This window comes from Rhinatrema bivittatum, chromosome 8, assembly GCF_901001135.1.
Source record: "Rhinatrema bivittatum chromosome 8, aRhiBiv1.1, whole genome shotgun sequence".
Taxonomy (NCBI): domain Eukaryota; kingdom Metazoa; phylum Chordata; class Amphibia; order Gymnophiona; family Rhinatrematidae; genus Rhinatrema; species Rhinatrema bivittatum.
In genome coordinates this window covers 61,356,239-61,377,326 of record NC_042622.1, presented here as the reverse complement: position 1 = coordinate 61,377,326, position 21,088 = coordinate 61,356,239, and the positions used below count along the sequence as shown (strand labels likewise).

General features: G+C 43.9%; 1 protein-coding gene across 3 annotated transcripts in view; it reads left to right on the top strand.

Annotated features, from left to right (window-relative positions):
- SOGA1 (suppressor of glucose, autophagy associated 1) overlaps nt 1–21,088 on the top strand; it is a 172,346-nt gene that overhangs the window by 113,285 nt on the left and 37,973 nt on the right. For all 3 annotated transcript variants that reach the window (XM_029611716.1, XM_029611715.1, XM_029611714.1), the window contains one exon: nt 13,850–14,095. In XM_029611716.1, the coding sequence (XP_029467576.1) occupies nt 13,850–14,095 (246 nt within the window). The remainder of the gene's footprint in view (nt 1–13,849; nt 14,096–21,088) is intronic.

The window sequence follows — 21,088 nt, the reverse complement described above, 5'->3', positions numbered from 1 at the left end:
TCATCAAAGTTGTTATTGGCTGTTTCAGCTCCTTCTCAGTTCAAGGATAGGCTCCAGACCAGATGCATATTACTCTCACAAGGGATCAAAGACTGATGTCTTTAAAACTATCTAATCCCAATGCTAGAGAGTTGTTTCTCTTATGATCTGAATGCACTGGTAGACCATTGGCATATGTCTGTAGAGGAAGTAATTAATCATATAGATCCCTTAAAACCTACACCTTGGTTTAACAACTCCTTCGTAACTGCAAAGCGATCACTACTCAGGGCTGCATTAGATGGCTAAAGACTAAAATACATGAAGACTTAGCATGCTGTCCATCCACTTTATCCTGGATGGACAGCATTAAAAATAGAGAAAGCAAAATAAAAACTATTACTCGCCTAGAATCTATTCTAGCAGCCCATGTGAAATTTTCAGGCTGGTACAAGTCCTAACACACCAGCCGTCAAGCAAACATAATCACCTTGGGTCAAGTTTTTTGAGTCATAGGTTTGCATGAGCTTATTTTAATGAGAATATTACCACTCTTGATCAGAAGATGTGCCCTTATGTGCCCTCTGATAGAACAACACAGATCCAAGAAGATGATCCATTATCACAATCGTTTTCACATGTGTCATCCGTGGAAATTGTACAAATTATCAGTAAGTTGAATGGGGCTTACTGTCCACTAAAACATTGCTCAGTGGCCATATAAAAGGTTATCAGGGAGGACTTAGTACCATTTATCAGCAAAATTGTTAACTTATTGCCAGAAGATTATTTATTCTCATTTTTGAAACAGGCTTCAGTCCATCCTCTATTGAAAACCTTCCATTTATCCAACAGGCATTGCTAGCTATCATCCTATTTTTTCACTTGCCTTTCTGTTTAAAATCATTGAATCGGCAGTTCCATCTCAGCTGTCCAAATTTGATGAGCACTCACTGTTAGATGTGCAACAGTTTGGATTTAAAAAATATTTTAGTACAAAGTTGTTGCTCTCAAGTATAGATAACATTCAAAGAAGCTTTGATATTGCCACCTTACATGTGATGATGTTGTTAGATGTTTAGTGGCCTTCAACACTGTTCATCACCAGGTGCTGCTGAATAGGCTTGTGGACATCAGGATAGCTGGGACAGTACTCTCATGGGTCTCTTTCTGTTTGAAAGACCATAAGCAACAGGTTTCAAGAAATACTGGTACTACATCTTGGTATACACTGCAAATAGGGGTTCTTCTGTACTCTTTAACATTTACCTAACTCCACTATGCAAACTTCTATCAAGTCTTGATTTAAACTTCAGATCGTATGCTGATGACATACAGTTTTCCTTCCCTAAATGGGCCACTACTTCCAATTTTCTTCAAATGTGTTAAACAGTTTTAAAATGATGACTATGTCATAACAGACTGGTCTTGAATAAAGATAAGACAGAACTGGCAATATTAAGTAGATTCCCATTAGATGACTCACTATCAACTTTTGAGTTTAAGGGATGAAAAATTCCCTTTGCACAGGAGATTTAAAATCTGATGATTATCTTAGACCAGCAGCTGTCAGTGCTATCACAAGTTAAGTGAGTTATGACCCCCTCCTTCAATAAATGAAGGATGCTTCGGCATTGAATTCATGACAGTTTTCATACAGTCTTGCAGATGCTCATCTTCCCATCCATGAATTTCTACAGTTCTTTATTGTTAGGCCTTATGGCAAACACTGTCCACCCACTTCAAATAGTCCAAAATGCAGCAGCTCCTCTATTGACAGGGACCTGTTTTGTGCTTCTTGCATTGCCTTTTGGAGGTCTCTTTGTGCCATGCTCATCTCTGCAAGACACGGGAAAGGGCTTTCTCTGTGGACACCCCGATAGCATGGAATGCACTTCTGTCTGCTGTTAGGGCAATATCTGATGTGCAAGTATTTTAGAAAGCTTTAAAAACAATCTTATTTAGGCATGCCTTCAGCATAGCAGAGGGAAATATGAGGTCGTCATTTTTGGCCTTTGATTTTTCTTTTATATCTTTTTATGTCTGCCTTTGATTACATCAGTCTTCTGTATGTTTCATGGTTTTTTTTTTTTTGTAAACTTTTATGTGTATTTTTACTGTTCCCCACCCCAAACTGTAGGAAAGATGCAGGTTATAAATCAGGGCTAAATAAATAAATAAAGGACTTTATTTGTTGGAGCAGATGAGCCTCGAGCAGAAGTATAAGTGCATGGCACTGAGAAACTAGAACATGGTCAAGGTATCTCAGACTTTAACATGGTTACCACTGGAGGACTTCCTGGCCTCCTGGTTTAGAGGTTGGTCCATGCCAGTCTCAAAAAGGCCTTCCCTATCTGTGTTTTGATAATTTACTTGTAAGTGGTTGCTGTGCTATGCAAAGGAACAACACTAGATGGCGCGGTGGGCCTGAATCTGAAAGTAGTCAAGAGGATTACTGGGAGAACTGTGCCAGCATTCTTGTGAATACAGCTGTTAACAATACAGGTTCCTGCTTTATTAGACCACCTCTGGTTTTTTCTATGAGTGAAGAACTAATGCCCATGACATTGTATCAGATGTGAAATTAAGCCTGAACTGGCAAAGATGCCGAAATTAGGTTGTCTAATGAACTTTCACATTGATAGACCAGAAAATTAGCATGACTAGAAACAGTGCTTTACGTGCTTCAGAAGTGCCACAAAACTGAATGCAGAATCACAGGAAGCTCAGGTTTGCTTCATCCTGGAGCTATCAAGTGCTGTTTCCCCTGGTTGACCACTTGTTGGGTCCTGTCCAGAGTTGTCTCCTGGGACAAACCAACTCTGCCTTTAACCTTATCCAAGTTTGGGGCATAGCAGCCATGGCATGCAGAGGGCTACCTTTGTAAATTGTTTTAGTTTTAAAGTAGGATTCTTTTTCAGTGAGGCTTCTTTTAGGGCTATGTTTTGTTTTCATTGTGGATGTAATTATATGTAAGCAGCTCAGAGCTTTTGTTATTTGGCAGCATAGAAATATTTTGTATTTAAGACTGTTGAAAAATAACATGTACAGACATTTGACCTACAGGACTCAGAAGCATGCCAAACAGTCACCAAAACACAGTCAACTGTTCAAAAAGATTTTCAAAATGTAGTCCCTCAAAAGAAAGCTCCCCAACCCAAATCCCGCCCCCCCCCCCCAATATTTGGAAAAAGAGCAATACAGAAGGTGTACTTTAGGGTACATTACCATGCAAACATACAAAATCAAGGATAATTAATTACCGCATTTTTAGCCCTTGGAGATAAACGTTGTAGATAGGGGTGCCAAACATTAATAAAAGTGATTTTGCTTTTCAAGGACCGTCTTTAGTTTGATTTTCCATTTGCATATATGCATGAAATTTGTTACGCCAAAGCCAAAATCTTGGAGGATCTTGCTCTCGCCACTGCAAAAGAATAATCTTTTTTGCAAGCAGACAGGCCTTCCTAATCAAAAGACATTTGTCTTGCCCATGGATCTGGAAAGAGGATGTCACATCAAAAAGAACTCCCTCAGGAGTGAAAACCACCTCTTGTCCCACCAAAGAAGACAAATACCCACAAATCTTTTCCTAAAAAGATTGAATTGCAGGACACACCTAAAAACAATGTCCTAAGGTGCCCCTGTCCAACTGACAGTGCACAGTGCAAAATCCAAATATCCCACTCTATGCAGCCAGGATGGAGACAAGTATGCTCTCCTCAAAAGTTTGTATTGCATCTCCCACAGGGTAATGTCTTCTGTCAATTCAGGGATGCGTTTTTTAGCCTGGAGGAAGTGGAAGTTGGTTAATCTTGTAACTCTGCCTTGCACTTAACATGTAACAGAGTACAAGAAACCTCAGGCAATAGCCGAACTAATGACTTGCGAATACGCAATATCCCCAAACTGCTACGTTTATCCTCTTGAAAAAAGTCCTCAAGTTGTTCTGTAAAAACATCTCAAAGATGGGCTTTCTGCGAGGAGAAAACATATTGACGTATCTGTAGATATGCAAATAAGGAATTAGGAGGTAAAGCAAAGCACGTTTTTAACTCTTGAAATGACAGCATGTCACCATGAGCATTCACCACATCTGCTAGAGAAACCACCCCCTGCAAGGCCCACTGAGGAAAAAGTCTAGATCTGCATGCCCCTTATAGGTAAATAAACTGATATCTCTGGGTTCTGACCCAACTTGGAACAAAGATATATACCCGCCTTATGTATGGCAATTAAAGAAAAATTATGGCGTATAGACAATGGCAAAAGAGCTGAGCAAGCATGAAGCACATAAAGGGGATGTAATGACCTGATCAGCTCATTCTCCATTGCCAAAGGGATAAAATGCGACGAATTAAATACCCAGTCCTTCACGTGTCTCAACAAACAGGCCATATTATACTCCTGTAAATCTGGTGTGCCCAATCCTCCCTTTTGCCACGTTCCCACCAAATTAGCTATGGAAGGAGGAAGTGACATCACCGAGCTCGATGGCTGGCTGAGTTGCGAGCTCTGCTGCTGAAAATTTTTCAAGACCTCAAAATGGGAGCTAAATTTCATTTAAAATACGCCGACACGCTCCACAACCTATAAGAAACCCCGCGGAACGATCGGGCAATGGCGGCAAAAGAAAAACTTGAGATTTATAAAGTTTTTCCTACCGATCGTCAGAGGACCAGGAGGCGGAGCAGACGCCGAGGCTGAAGACGCAGTGATGGACGCTGCATTCAACATGACCTCGGAGGAGGCCCCCACGAGGTCAGAATTCAGGGACTGGTTCTGCAGTCTCCGGAGAGATTTAAAACATTACAAAAACGAAATTCAAACTCTGCTGGGGGAATATCTTGAGGAACTAACAACGATGGAGCACAGAGTAGATGAGCTGGACAATAGATTAGATGCCCAGGAAGATTCCCACAAGCACTTTCAAGAACTTTGCTCTGATTTACAAGCTGACAATATGACCATCCATGCTAAATTAGCAGACCTGGAAAATAGGGCAAGAAGAGGGAATCTGCGCTTCCGCAGCTTCCATGAGACTGAAGCTAACAAAGATTGCGCCGATACCATATGCCGTTTCTGTGCATTTTTACTAGATACTGCACCAGAGCCCACGGTGACCCACAACTGAATATAAAATTGGACAGGGCTCTTAGGGCCTTGAGAGTGCCCAGCAATGGTCAAAACAGAGCTATCATAGTATGCTTTCATGACTACAGCTTAAAAGAACGCATTGCTGGAGCAGCCAGGAAACAAAGGAGGTGGACCTGGGAAAACCAAGAGATTTCAGTTTATGCTGACTTGTCCCAAGCCACCCTTCAAAATAGACAAGATCTCAAGGAAGTGCCTACATTCCTCAGGAAGGAAAACATAAAGTATAGATGGCTGCACCCTTTCAGTTTGACATATACCTGGGGCATAGTATCCGCATGCATTTACAACATGGCGGATGCTATAAAATATCTGAAAAATTGGGGCTTCACAGCATCGTTGGAGCAATCATCAGGAATTAAAAAGACAAACCCGAAAGCTCAACATCCAAGATGGCAAAGGGCGAATTCCAGAAATAGCAGGCTTCAACGTCACTCTGATACACAGCAATTGCACAAGGACAAGACCTGATAAACTCATGCCTGGTGGAACACCCAGGGTTTCCATTATTTACCCTACAGTCAGGTTTTATATACTTACTTCATACCACATACTGTGGGTAATGTTTCTTTTGCTGTTGGTACGGATATATTTACTCTGCAAGTTGATATATGTTTACAAGTAATAATAAATTCAGCATGTATTATCCGATAGCTCTATACTCCTATTTAGCACTATAGTGTGGACTTAGCCGGAGCCCACTTGCTCATGGCACTAGTTTCCTCCAAGTTTTGGGGATTTACTGAGCTGCCTGGAGGTCAAGGCAGTCAAGGGTTAAGGAAAAGGGGGACAAGAGATGGGATACATATTGTCCGGGAAGCCTGCACAGACTCTGACATGTCCAGGTAGCGGACGTCCAGTATATACTCTTGCACCGGTTGTCGAGTATGAAAGCAACGAGGCGAAACAGTTTGCTGAGGGTTGGGAACCTGAGCCTATGGTATGGGTACACTGTAGTTTAGTGTGTGCTTCAGTAATTCTTAACATTTGGTCGTTTAGAGATTTCCTTCTCTTTTTCCAACAGGAAGACAACCCCCTAACACAACAGTGTAGATGGCTACCTTTCGCATGATATCCTTTAATGTTAAGGGGTTGAACACATCATTTAAACAGCACTTACTCTTCGCAGATCTGGGTACCCAAAAAGCAGATATAGTTTTCCTTCAGGAAACTCATTTGAAAAGCAGATATGAGTCTCCCTTGAAAAATAGACAATACCCGCATCAGTTCTTCAGTCCATGCTCTAAATCATCCAAGTATACCCAAGTTTGCATTTTTGTCTCTCAGCAGCTGGTTTTTGAATTAGGCACTTTCATCAGAGATCCTCTTGGCAGGTTTCTTTTGTTACAAATCCAGATTGAGGGCTCAGATTATACCCTTGTCAATGTTTATGCTCCCAACCAGGATCAGGGAAAGTTTCTATTAGTCCTCTCCACCCATTGCAAGGGAAAATTAATCATCTGGGGGGGGGGGGCGGGGGAGACGGGACGACTTTAATTTGGCAAGAGTGCCACATGTGGATATGTCACGGGGTTCTGTAACTACTTCTCCCGTCCATCGCCATGTCTCATGGATACTTGGAACTTATTGGATGTTTAGCGGACACATTACCCTTCATCCAGATCATACACCTTTTACTCCATGGCTCACCAATCCCATTCCAAATTGATTTCTTTTTTGTGATAAAGCTGTATTTAACTATCGTTCGCAGCCAGATATAATCCCAGTACCGTTGTCCGACCATGCAGCCGTAACACTTGACATTACCTTTACTCTCTATGACAGAGGACTGTGATTCTGGAGACTCAATGATTCCTTACTTTCAGATGACCAATTCAATAAATTGCTTATTACACGGATTCAGGAATTTCTAGAAATGAATGATACTGGTAGTGTCTCCCCACCAGTGGTATGGGAGTCTCTTAAGGCATACCTTCAGGATTTATTAATTTCCAGAGCCGCTTATGTCAAGAAATCGAACCTTCAAGCTTCTCAAAAATTGAGACAGGAGATCGCAACACTAACACGTGAACATCAAACGAGGGGATCGCAAAAGGTACTAACTAAATTAACTAAAGTTAGGGAAGACTTATCGCGATTAGCATCCGCTAAAATGGTTCACCTCTTAAAAATAACGAAACAAGAATACTTTGAGGGTGGCAACAAAGCAGGTCGCAATCTAGCTCGTAAATTGAAGAAATTGACGTATCAAAACTCAATAGCTAAAATTAAGGATGAAAAGGACCAGATTCTGACTAATAATTCAGAGATCCGGAAAAGGTTTTTGGATTTTTATAGCAAGCTTTATGCCTCTGAGTCCCTAATACCATCCGAAACCATTAATTCTTACATAGATTCCATAAGCCTACCCACCCTCTCAACTGAGGAACAACAGGGACTGGAGGAGGAGATCTTCTCAGTGGAAATATTAAACGTGATTAAATCGTTAAAAATAGGACAGTCACCTGGCCCTGATAGCCTTACGGCTAAATTTATAAATGTTTTGCCCTGCATGTAGTCACCTACCTGCAAAAGGTATTCAGCTATCTGAGACAAGGGGGAGGATTAGCACAAAATGCTAATATAGTGGGGATCACGATTCTATTAAAACCAGGCCGTGAACCTACTGTTTGTGGCTCATACCGACCCATATCCTTATTGATTTTAGACCTTAAAATTCTGGCCAAAATATTAGCAGAAAGGATGAACAGCTATTTTTTTTATATTCCACTGTGGATTACATTCAGGTACTGTAGGTATTTCCCTATCCCCAGAGGGCTTAAATCTAACAGGTCAATCCAGTACCGAGCTGTAGGAAGAGCTGCGTTAGTGCCCGGCGCATCCGCGGTTGCCGCACGCACAGTGCAGCTCACCTACAGCTCGATCCTGTATGTAAATAGCTTGCTAATGCAAGCTGCGTCTTAGAAGCGTCCGTGAAGCGTTAGGCCCGCGCAACCCGTTTTACTGTATAGAGCGCTATAGCGCTCTATACAATAAAACGGGTTGCGCGGGCCTAACGCTTCACGGACGCGCTGGTATCTGTCATTTCAAATGTCATTTCAAATGACATTTGAAATGACAGGTTCCAGGAAGTGGATAGTTCTCTGACGCTCAGGATTGTCAGCCCTCTCTCCCCTCCTCCCGAAGCAACAAAAGCGAAAAAAGCGAAAAAATCGAAAAAAAAAAAAAAAAAAAGTTGCAAGAGAGAGAGGGGAGAGAGGACGGGCAATCCTAAGCTCGGGATGGCCAGTCCCTCTCCCCTCCTCCCGAGGCAAGGCGCGAAAAGCAGCCTTGCTCCGGGAGGAGGGGAGAGAGGATTGGCAGTGTGAAGCGACCAAGCTACTTACTTTTTTTTGCAGCCCTCCGGAGGAGACGGCCATCAGCAGAAACGGATCGCGGCTCCCCTGCCTCCCGGCGAAGATGGACGCCTGCACGGGGGAAGCGGCCCCTGTGCGTGCAATTGGCCGCTCAAGACGTGACGTCACGACGTTTGGCGTCACGGCATGTGACGTCACGTCTTGAGCGGCCAATTGCAGGCACAGGGGCCGCTTTCCCCCGTGCAGGCGTCCATCTTTGCCGGGAGGCAGGGGAGGGGAGCCGCAATCCATTTCTGCTGATGGCCGCTCAAGACGTGACGTCCATCTTCCTGAGCAGCTGGAGGCAGGAGAGGGGAGCCGTGGTCGCGTTCGCTGATGTTCGGATGGGGGGGCTGCAAAAGTAAGTCGCTTTATACTGCCAGTCCCCTCCCCCCTCAGCAAGGCTGCTTTTCGCGCCCTGCTTCGGGAGGAGGGGAGGGGGGACTAGCAATCCCGTCCTCGTCGATGTCCGGAGTGGGGGCTGCAAAAAGTAAGTCGCTTCGTACTGCTAGTCCCCTCCCCCTCCTCCCGGAGCAAGGCTGCTTTTCGCGCCTGCCTCAGGAGGAGGGGAGGGAGGACTGGCAATCCCGAAAGTAGGGTTGCCCGTCCTCTCCCCTCTCTCTCTTGCAACTTTTTTTTTCGTTTTGTTTTTTTTTTGGCTTCGGGAGGAGGGGAGAGGACTGGGGCTACCCCGGGGACTGGCACCCATGGACGCGGCCAGGGCAGGAGAGCGGGGGCTGGGGGAAAGTTTGCCGCCTACCCTTACCCCTGCCTCTAATGCAGGGGTAGGGGTAGGCGGTAAGTTAGCAGGTTAAATGCGGGGCAAAACGGCAGGGTACAATAGCGATAGTCGGGGCGCGCGTTACTGGATGGTAGGGAATAGCTAATTTGCTCGTTTGCATGCAATATACATGCCGCGTGCGGAAGGGGTTGCCCGGGGATTTTAGGACGCGGTAGGAGTAGGTTAAAGGGGGTTGTGGATCGCAGGAAGAGCTAACGCGGCCGGGAAGTGAGTAGAACGTGGGTTAGGAGCGGGGTAAATGCAGCTGCACTTTACTGGATAGACCTGTGTATTTCCGCCAAACAGAACGGGGCATTTAACTTTTCCAGCTGCACATCTGTGAGTTTCGGAAATACACATTTTTTTTAAAGAAATGCATCCATGCCACTGCATCTTCTGGCTGTCGAGCACAGAGTTGTTAAAAATAATCAAGAAAAATCCCAGAGCCCATCATGAGAGTTAACAGTTGTTTGCTTTTGGGCCCTAACCGCTGCAGTATATTTGGCCCCTAGTTTACGTTTTACCATATTGGCCAGAAGCTTCTCCGCCTTACTATTAAATTGAAAAAGTTGAAATTTATAATAAAAAATAGACTTAACTGTGTGCTGGTGTATCAAAGAGTTTAGGGCCGCCAATGATGTTAAAAAATGTGTCCTAGCCGCTGCAGAGGGTCTGCCCGCCACCCTTAATCGATCTCTATGTACTTGTCTTTCCAATTTTGGTAAACAGGCATCAAGTGCCCAACATTTATGTGCTAGATAGGCAATGATCTTCCCATGAAGTACTGCTTTGCCCATCTCCCAAAAGAGGACAGGTGTGACAGTATGCTCTTTATTATGCTCCTGAAAGTCATCGCAGCACTCTTGCAAGAACTCCTGAAAGTGTTTGTAGCAAGAAACACAGGGAAGCGCCATTGGCTCCGCCTTTGCCCACATGCCACCCAATGTAAATCCACCCATATCAAGGCGAGAACTGAAATTTCCAAAGGGCCAATCACAGCAGTGGTCACCTGAGAGAATAGAGTATGCGACAACAAGAGATAATGCGCGATTGGGAAGTGTGCACTCGGGAAATGTGAGTATAGTCACATCCAGGAAATGTGGGTATAATCCTGGATGTGAGTATAGTCACATCCAGGAGATCTAAATGCTTACAAGGGAGAGGGACCCCCTTACATTTTGAAGTCACCTCCATAGGGCTAGAATGTGACTTGTCCATCTGGGGATCACTAGCTACATTGAGATCATCCCCCAGGATCACAGGAATAGGGGAAGCCTCCCTTAACAGCCCACAAATGGAATGAAAAAACTTTGAATCATACTGAGTAGAGGCATAAACATTACATATAGTTATTGGTTTCCCTTATAGAGAACCCTTAAGGACAAGATAGTGTCCTCCATGGTCCCTAATCGTAGCCTTATGTGGAAAAGACAAAGATTTATTAACTAATATGGCAACTTCATCTTATGAGAGCCTGAAGAAGCCCAGTAAATGTCTCTTACCCACCATCTATGCAGCTTGCTATGCTCAGTCTCACTAAGATGAGTTTCTTGAATCAGAGCTATATCAGCTTGATGTTTCTTTAATGCTTTCAGTATTTTATGTCTTTTAATAGGTGAGCCCAAACTACAATAGCCTATCTTGTAACATACGTAAACCCTGTTTGTTTGGCAGAACTAAGCAACCGTGGGAACAACAAGCAGGTCTTACACTTTACACAAAAGGGACACCAGCCTAAGATGACCCCCCCCCCCCCCCTCTTGCATGGGCCCTGAAGTTTCTGGTGAATAAGTATAGGATAAGTGTCTGCACCTACGCGACACACTAACAATACCAAAAGATCACATCCCAACCCCCCCCCCCCACACACACACACACTTCTGCAGTATTACGCAGTCCACCTCCCACATTGATCCCCCCCCCTCACTAATCTCTCCCCCCTCTCCGGGGCATGCTCCCAGAAATGAACGGTCACACATGTGAAGCTAGGGACCACCACCCCCACCCTCAGCCCACCAAGACAGAAAAAGAGGGATAAACAAAGATTGTGGATAAGAGGAAGGAAATGCCCATAATGAAAAAACCCAAACATCTAATGATGCACATAAAGTCTGTAATAGAGTCCCAAGCTTTGGGCCTCGCCCATCACAGAACCTGTCAAGCTAAAAGGACTGGGCCACCCGCCACCAGCAGGGAGGGACCGAGAACCTTCTGCTCGGCTCTAATGGATGACTCTGCAGCAGGTCTGTCTAGTACCGGACACGGGAGAGGGGCAAAGCAAGCCATAAACAAAGAGCAGGAACGGCTCCCACGCAGGCAAATGTAAACTCCAGAAATCAACCAGGAGATGGGTCCAGAACAATCCAACGCTGATAACGGTACCATTGCTCTTCACAGCTCGGCAAATCGTCCACCCCTGGGCTCACGTCAGTCGCCCAATACAGTTTGCAGAAAACGTTGCTCCTCTGCAGGCGTGTTGTAAATAGTGGTAGTTCCAGCATGTATAACCTGCAATTTAGCCAGTTATAACAAGAAGAAACGAATCTTCATCTGGAATAGAGAAGTGCATATAGGGTAAAAGCTCTCTGCAGGGCTGTGTGTTTGACAGCGTAATCATAAAAGATAAGTATCTTCTGCTCCCCTATGCTGGGCTGCACACACCGACATACCACCTGCAGGATCGCAGCCTTCTGTACAAAGTCGAGAAAGTGGGCGATCATCACGCAAGGTCTGTCATGATTGTCCTGGTGGGGGCCTATGCAATGGGCCTGTTCTATCCCCAGGAGACCCAAAGAGTCAGGTAGCTGAAGTGTGCTCGGCAGCCATTTTTCCAGGAACTGTTCGCAGTTCCAAGTCGAGTAATGTTTCCAGGAGGCCCAAGAACACAGGAGCGGTTCTTCAAGTCCTGAACTTATTTTCTATAAGCTCTAACCACTCCACCGTCTTAGCTACGCCAGCATCATGGCTGTGGGCACCATCCTTCAGATCAGAGACATGCTGCTTCACCTTTGCTAACTGCTGGGCTGCCGAGTCAACCAAGCCTGATAGGTTGTCAAGTTTTGTGAGAATTTCATTGAACTTGCCATTTTTATATCGATGGCTTTTTCTATTGCCCCCGTTACCACTGCAATCAATACCTCAGTGGGAACCGGCATGACTGCCGCTTTAGTTGTTCCGTCAGCCATCTTAGTTACCGATGGTCGGGCTTTTTCTTTATCTTTTTTTCTGGAGCCGGCTCATCATAACCGCTCGACGATCCCCAGTTGGAAACTGCAGACCAGATGCGTTGCCAAGGGGTGCAAGGCAGCCCTAGATGTGGTGAAAAACGGCGGGTCGGGGGTGGTTGGCGACTAGGCCCGAAGGGTGCAGATCAAAGACGTGTCTTGCTCCCTTCGCAGCATCACGTGACCTCAGAAATACTTTAAATAAATAAAAATAGGGCTTGCCTCTGGAGTCCCTGAATATTGATGTGGCTCCTCTGTCTGAGATCCCTCAGCTCCCAGGAAAAGCAGGGTACCTGTGAGCAATGGGAGGATTTCAGGCATGAAGAGGATGACTCTGAAGGCAGGGAGATCCCATTGCTCACAGGTACCCTGCTTTTCCTGGGAGCTGAGGGATCTCAGACAGAGGAGCCACATCAATATTCAGGGACTCCAGAGGCAAGCCCACTCTCCCACATTCTCCCACTTGTAACAATCCGAGACTCTCCTCCAGGTTCAGCAATCTTGTCATTTGATACTGGCTCCAGCAACATGCTTCACTTTCACTTATGTCTGGTCTCCTGTTGCCTTCCAATAGTTCTGTTTTATGGTCCCCTTTTCTTTCCTGAATTTGGTGTTGTCATGCCTTTATTGATCACACTTCTAAAACTAATGCTCCCAAATCCAGGTGGAGAAAAAAAGAGGTGACCCTCTAAAAGAAATATGTTTTATTGTGTTCTTCATCCGTTGATGTGCTTGTTCCTGATTTGTTTTTCCCCTTATTTGAAGATAACCCTTAAGTAGGTATTCTCGTCTAAGTGGATCATTGTTCCTGTTTTCTATCAGTGAAAGTGTAATTGCTTATTTTTGTATTGTCCTTTTCTGACAGCAGCAAGCCAACAATCCTGGCACTTCTCCTGCCCCTGCACCAGGTTACTCATTTGAGAATTTTCTACTACAGCTGAGCCAGTTAATTAGTAAGCTGGCTTTAATGCTTTTATGTGCACAAAACTTGATTTTTGTGTGCATGAATCCTGTCTGAGATTCCCCCTCACCACCTGAGTTAAAATGTATGATTAGCCTGTGCTGAGTGCATGTTTTAACTGTGGTCTGTATGCACATTTTTAACTCCTAATGCATTAGCATACCATTTGCTTACTGCATCAGAAGTTAATTTTATTTTAGCACCTGTGTAAATAAACTGTGCTAAATTTTAGCACACAGTCTTAACACAGGGCTTATTATATTGGCTCCAGAAAATGACAATTACAGATAATCAATTGCTCTTTATTACTGGCATTTGATCCTCTTTGGTTAAACAGTGATACAGAGTTTATTCTTTCTGATGATCCAATCTGGTTCTGAATATATCTCAACAGCTGGAAACCTGTAAACAGGGTGCCGAAAGATCTTCCCCAGATGGAAAAGCAGCCCTGAAGAGGGAACAAGAGGAGCACCAGCATCTTCTGGCTGAGTCATACAGTGCAGTTATGGATCTGACCAAACAGCTTCAGATCAATAAGAAGAACTGGGACCAAGAGAAGATAGAACTTCTGGATAGGTTTAAGAAGGAGCAGAAACATGCAGAACAACAGATACAGGAGCTGCAGAATAAACTCAATCAGGTGAGGAAAGTGAAAACTAACTGGTGGATATATTTTTCCTTACTTATATACTGATTTGTACTTATGGACTTAATACAATTGCTGTAGAGCATATAAGTCAAATTAGAAGAATGAATACTGGCGCTGGATAGTTAGAACTAACAGAAAGAAATGAATAGTGCAGATGCTGACACCTTGTGGGCACTGTTTGTATTGCAGCTTTTTATTAATCCAGTATACTGACACCTTGTGGCCACTGTTAAATCTACTGGCTCTGCAAATAGGCTGTAAATACCTGTAAATTAACAAATGGCAGGAAATGTTCAGGACATAACATGAGTGTAAGATGTGCCATGCTAGGTCAGACAGCCTATCTCGGACAGTGGCTAATCCAGGTTACTTGGAAATACCTGCCAGAGCCCAAAGAGTAGATCTATCCCTTGTTGCTTACTCCCAGGGATAAGTAGTAGCTTTCCCCAAATCTATGTGGCTATAGACTTGTCCAAACCATTTTTAAACTGAGCTATGTTAGTTGACTACATCTTCCGGCAACAAATTCTACAGTTTAATTATCCGTTGAATGAAAAAATGCTTTCTTAAATTTGTCTTAAAACTGCTAACATTTAGTTTTGATGGAGTGCCCCTATTCTGAGTACGATTTGAAAAAGTAAATAACTGTTCCCTATTAACTTGTTCCACCCCACTCATGCTCTTATAAATCTCTATCTTATCCCCCTTCTCAGTCCTCTCCTGTCCAAAGTAAAGATCCCTAATCTGTTTAGCTTTTCTTTCAGGACGATTCAGTAAATTGCGCGGGAGAACCGGTGCTCCGAGGCGAGCGCCAGCTCTCCCAACGTGCGCCCAGACCACTCTCCTGGGCGCGCGATTCGCTATGCAAATGAGGGCCCGCGCTAATAAGGAGGCGCTAGGGACACTAGCGCGTCCCTAGCGCCTCCTTATTGGCAGAAGCGGCGCTGTCAGCGGGTTTGATAGCCGACACTTAATTTTACCGGCGTCGGTTGTCGAACCTGTTGACAGCCACGGGTTCGGAAAACAGACGCCGGCAAAATTGTGTCCATTTTCCAACCCGCGGGCCACGGGCAGATTTTTTTTTTTTTTTTTTTTTTAAAGATTTTAAATTTTTTTTATTTTTGGGGCCTCCGACTTAATATTGCTATGATATTAAGTCGGCTTGGCTGCACATTTTACTTTCTGTATCTCGCGGGACTAACTAATAGGTTCATCAACATGCATTTTCATGTTGCGGGTGCTATTAGTTTGGGGGGGGTTGGTTGCGTGTTTTCCACGCGCTATTACCCCTTACTGTATAAGGGGTAAAATAGCGCATCAAAAACGCGTGGCCAAACGGGGGCTAACGGTGCTCTCATTGGCCTGAAAGTAAAGAAGCTGTGCATCCTCTTTATTGTTTTTGTTGCCCTTCTCTGTACTTTTTGTAGTTTAGCTGTATTCTTTTGGGTCTGTACAGAGGCATTATACTCTCTGTTTTATTTACTATTCCTTTCCAAATTGTAACTAACATTCTCTTTGTTTTATTGTGCGCTGCTGTATTCTGAACTGAGGATTTTAATATATTATTCACAGTGACTTCAAGGCCCTTCTCCTCTGTTTTGACTCCTATTGTGGCGCTTGCATTGTGTATGTTAAAATTGTGAACAGGGTTTCTGTCTTGGGTTTTGGCTTCCTACAGTACAGCATAGAGAAGAAGGAAAATGATTTGGATAAGTTCCCTCCCTTTGGTCCTTTGCAGTCCCTTTTAACCCTTTGAGGTTCTTAAGCCTTCTGGCAGGGATAAGAACATAAGAACATAAGAAATTGCCATGCTGGGTCAGACCAAGGGTCCATCAAGCCCAGCATCCTGTTTCCAACAGAGGCCAAAAACCAGGCCACAAGAACCTGGCAAGTACCCAAACACTAAGAAGAACCCATGCTACTGATGCAATTAATAGCAGTGGCTGTTCCCTAAGTATAATTGATTAATAGCCATTAATCCACATTCAGTATAAAGAATGGCTCCTTCACCAAATCCACTCTTAATGTCTTCTCCCAGATCCTCATTTTTAGGGTTCTTGGTTCACCCTGGAAAGGACAAGCCTCCCCATATCTCCTGTTTATCTATTTATAACCATCTCAGCTCCGTCCATTCCTGCCCCGTCTGGCACAACCCTGGAGCTAGTCCTTCATCCAGTCAGGTTTCACTCTGCAAGGATTCCAGAGGAGACATAATCAGGGAGAGCTGCACGCTTTCTAAGGACCATGGTCCCCTGCCTGAGCCCACTGGGACCCCAAGAGATTGGCTCCTTGGCTTGGCAGTGGATGTAGAGATACTGGGGAGAATTTGTAAAAGGTTTAACTGAATAACTTCAAGATTTAGCCAGTTAAAACTGGCCTCCTCCGGCCCAGCTAAATTTAAACAACTAAATGAATGAGGTGCATTAATTTAGTAAGTTAAAAAGCAGGGGAGGTTTATTATTTCAGCCCTAACTAGCTAAGCTTAGGTGGATAAAATTAGGGGGCTGAATTGCAGGCTTAAATCAAATCAGTCAAATTTTGACTGGCTAGATTTAGGAAAAAATTTCAAGCCAAATGTTAGCCAATTAGGTTTGTCTAATTTTTACCTATAGAAAACCAGTTAATTTTTAATTTTAACCGATTATCTTTGCCATTCAGCAGCTTTTTTTAAAACTGACCTCACTTCCTTTCACTGATGCTGTGGATCTTGCAGTGGGATGGTATTTGTAATTCTTCTTAATGCTGAGGCTGTCTTCAGGTCTATGTTCTAGCAATAGGTCCATGGACAAGCAGGGCAAGAATCAGCTAAAAGAATGGGTGATGTCATCTGATGGCGCTGAGACGGAAAAGCTCTCTTGGAGCTCAGGAAGTGTTGCGTTCGTGCCTGTTCTCGCCCTCGCTCCACCCTCTCTACCTTAGTGGCGATTCCCTTCGGGTCTGACGGACAGATGCTGCCACGGCTTCTCCTCGCTGTTCTTCCTGGAATCCCCGGGCTGGCCTGACGCTGCGGATCCGCCATGTTCCTGATGACGTAAGGGCGCGTGTGCGCTCCAGAGTTTGTACCGGCAAGGGCGCGAACCTCGTGATGATGTAGTGACGTCATCCGCTTCCAACTTAAAAGGTCTTTGCTTGCAACTACGAATCAAGTTAGCAAGGGAAATTCTTTCTCCACTGCTTTCCCTCCACAAACTTACCAAGGGGTACCCGCTCCTCGGGGCCTCGCTCTCTCTTCTTGATTTCAGATTGCTAAGATGGGATCCGGTACTTGCTCCTCGAGGGCCTACGTCCCTGAATGCTCAGAAGTCTCCTTACTACCTGGAAGCGATCGCAGACGTGAACACTGTGAGTTCTATTACAGATAGGAACCGGTACTCGCTCCACGAGGGCCTATATTCCTAATCTCCAAAGACTCCCTTCTGTCTAAAACGTTATTGCAGGTAGGAGATAGTGAGTCATTATTATAGATTGCAGATAGGAACCGGTACTCACTCCACGAGGGCCCATGTTCCTAAAACTCTTCTCAACTCTCTTCTATCTCAGAAGCTATCACATACCTATATCTGGTACACTACTATTTCAGATTACAGATAGGAACCGGTACTCGCTCCAAGAGGGCCCATGTTCCTAAAACCCTTCACAGACTCTCTTCTATCCCAGAAGCCATCTCATTCACAGATATTGTGAGTTCTCATTCCAGACTGCATATAGGAACCAGTACACGCCTACGGCTCCTGTTCCTGAATATACTAAAGACTCTCTGTTGCATAGAAGCCATTACAGATATCTACAATTGTGAGTGTATCATCTACTACTTGTTATGTATCCAGTATACTGTGTCTACTCACTACCTATAGTCTCTCTCTACAGCTCAGCAATCCAGAGACCTCACTTCCAGTATCTGAGGGAGTTCAGCCCTGCCGGGCACATCAGCTCACTTCTACCACCTCTGGTGGTTCTACTTCCTGTCTAATAAAAGAACTATCTGTGTTTGTCTCCATACTCCAGCCTAGCCGGTGGTCCCTCTCAGGCCATCCTCCTGGGGGAGCTGTCATCTGCCATCGGCCCAGGGATTCACCAATTTACATTAAGTGTTCATTCCTTACACTACTAGAGCAGTATTATACAGACTGCTACTCTGTGGGAGGCCAACCCACCACAGATCATTAACTCCGCCTACGGAGTATTACAATTGTTAAGCTCCTCTCCTTTGGCGGAGTGATCCATAACTGGTTGCCAACTCTCAAGCAGACTTATAACAGATTGCCAACTCCTCCCCTTGGCAAGGTGATTTATTACAGATCACTAACTCCTAGCAGCAGATTGATAACAGATGGTTAACTCCTCCCTCTCCTGGAGGAGATCGATAACAGATTGCTAGCTCCACCCCTCTGGGGAGCAGATTTACAACAGATTGCTAATTCCTCCCTCTCCTGGAGGAGATTTATAACAGAAAGACTGAGAAGGTCTAACTTAAGAATGTATGGAGCTTTCTGTGCAGCCATTACCATGCAGATCTCCTCTTTGGTTTTTTTTTTTTTCCGCTAGTACAAAAGGATGCTTTTGGCTCTCTCTTCAAGCTGTCTGTTTATTTTCTTTCTTTTTTATTCACAAGTCTCCTGAAAAGTTAATTTAAAAAAAATAGTTACATTATTTCTTGTCAAAATTGAATTGATTTAGTATTACTCCTCTGCAAAATGGCAGATGACAAGCTGGGGTTCAAGAGATATCAACATTGCTCATTCAAGGTGATTCTGTCAGATCAGCATGGCTGGTGTCTCGGGCTTTCCCATGATGTCCCTAATTGCATTCCTGTACTCACATGTTCCTGAGGGCCAGAAGGTCAAGAACCTACATCTTGAAAGAGTTTGAGTTCTCCCCAGGCTTCTACCTCAGAAGTTAAGGTAAAGTATTCTTTAGCGCAGAGGCCATTCTCTAAATCAATAAAGGCTCAGACCTCTCATGATTAGCGCCATAACTCTAATAAGTCTTGGTGCAAATGCCATTCATCCTCATAAGAACATAAGAAATTGCCATGCTGGGTCAGACCAAGGGTCCATCAAGCCCAGCATCCTGTTTCCAACAGAGGCCAAACCAGGCCACAAGAACCTGGCAATTATCCAAACACTAAGAAGATCCCATGCTACTGATGCAATTAATAGCAGTGGCTATTCCCTATGTAAACTTGATTAATAGCCATTAATGGACTTCTCCTCCAAGAACGTATCCAAACCTTTTTTTGAACCTAGTTACACTAATTGCACTAACCACATCCTCTGGCAACAAATTCCAGAGCTTTATTGTGCGTTGAGTGAAAAAGAATTTTCTCCGATTAGTCTTAAATGTGCTACTTGCTAACTTCATGGAATGCCCCCTAGTCCTCCAAGGATAGTGACAGTAATTCAAGTGCCTTGGCGTCAAAACATGTGCATTCCACACTGATAGGCATTCTCTTGGTGCAGAGGCTGTTCCCTTTGATGAAATCTCTCCGTGGCACAGAAAATGTGTTAGCGCTAACTGCAAGCAAACCATGGCACTGCCTTCTGAACAAATGACTTCTCAGCGTGGAGACTCTAGTTTCAGCACAGAAAAATCAAAACAGGACCAGAGTTACCCAATCCTGAATTTGGTTCCTGAATCATTTTTTTCACCATGCTTTCTGCAGCTGACCACCATCCCATGGGAAGAATGATGTAGTTAGAATTTATGAAAAAAATATAATGTTATTGATATGCCACCTCTTCTATCACTGGAGCAGATGGCCCCCATTTTGGAATCAATAACATCTTAAGACAGAAAATTAGTCTCCTATCCCTCCTTATGAAACTAGACAAGACCTAGCACAACCTAAGTTCCAAGATTCACCTCATCTAGGGAGAGGGCAATATTAGAGAAAACCCCTATAGTGCTGTGATTCACAGGAGGAATCTGAATCTTCTTATGTTTCTCCAGAGCATTATTTCATTCAGATGATGAAGACTACTTATCTTCCATTGGATATTTCTCCACAGCCTTCTCTTGAGTGTGTTTCCTGATGACACATGTCCTGCTTTTGTCCAAAAGATAGCCAAGGAAATTCCTTTCCTCTTGCTCCAAGAGGCAGAAACTAGAGAAGATACATTTGTCTTGCTAAAATGTATTGCCCCTCCAAAAAAATGTTGTAGCTGTTCCAATACATAGATTACAACAAGAACTTCAGACAAGAATATGGCAGACATCTTTGACAATGCTACCAGTGTTGAAAAAACTGGATATCAAGAGTAAAAATAATCTCCAAGTCATCATAAAGTCTAGCTACTCCACCAATCAGCACTGGTAGAATCAACTTTAAAAAAAGGCAAAGAAAAAAGATCGAAAACTCATTCCGTTACTCTTCCAGGCAAGGATCCTGCCTTGTTGGGTACCACATCAGAAAAGGTTTGTGTCAGCTGTGTTAAGTCCCTGAATATACCTGATGTAGTATTCTTGCCTACAAAAACTTCAAGATATGACTCAACAACTTCCTTTTGAGTTTAAGCAACATTTAATGCCAACTCTACATGAGACTGAAGAATGTAGTAAGCACCTCATCAGATCAACCTATGACGCATATAAAATTTCTTCTAGGACATCAGCAATAGCTATTGGAGCTAGAAGATTAACTTGGCTCTGAGGGTTCTGTGAAAATGAACCTGAGAAACATGCTGATGTTCCATATACAGGAGATCATCTCTTGAGAAAAGGTAAATAAACAGAAGTCTTTACTAAAGATTACTGTACCCGAGGAAAGGAGGATAGCCAATGGAAAGCCAATTTTTAAAACTGGCTCCAGGGAGATCCAGGAAAACTACAGACCAATGAACCTGCCATTGGTTAAGAATAGAATTACTGGGCATATGGATGGACATAGCTTAATGAGGAAGAGTCAACATGGTTTTAGCAAAGATAAACAGACCTTAACAATCAATTAGAAATTTTTGAAGGTGTAAATAAACATGTGGATAAGGA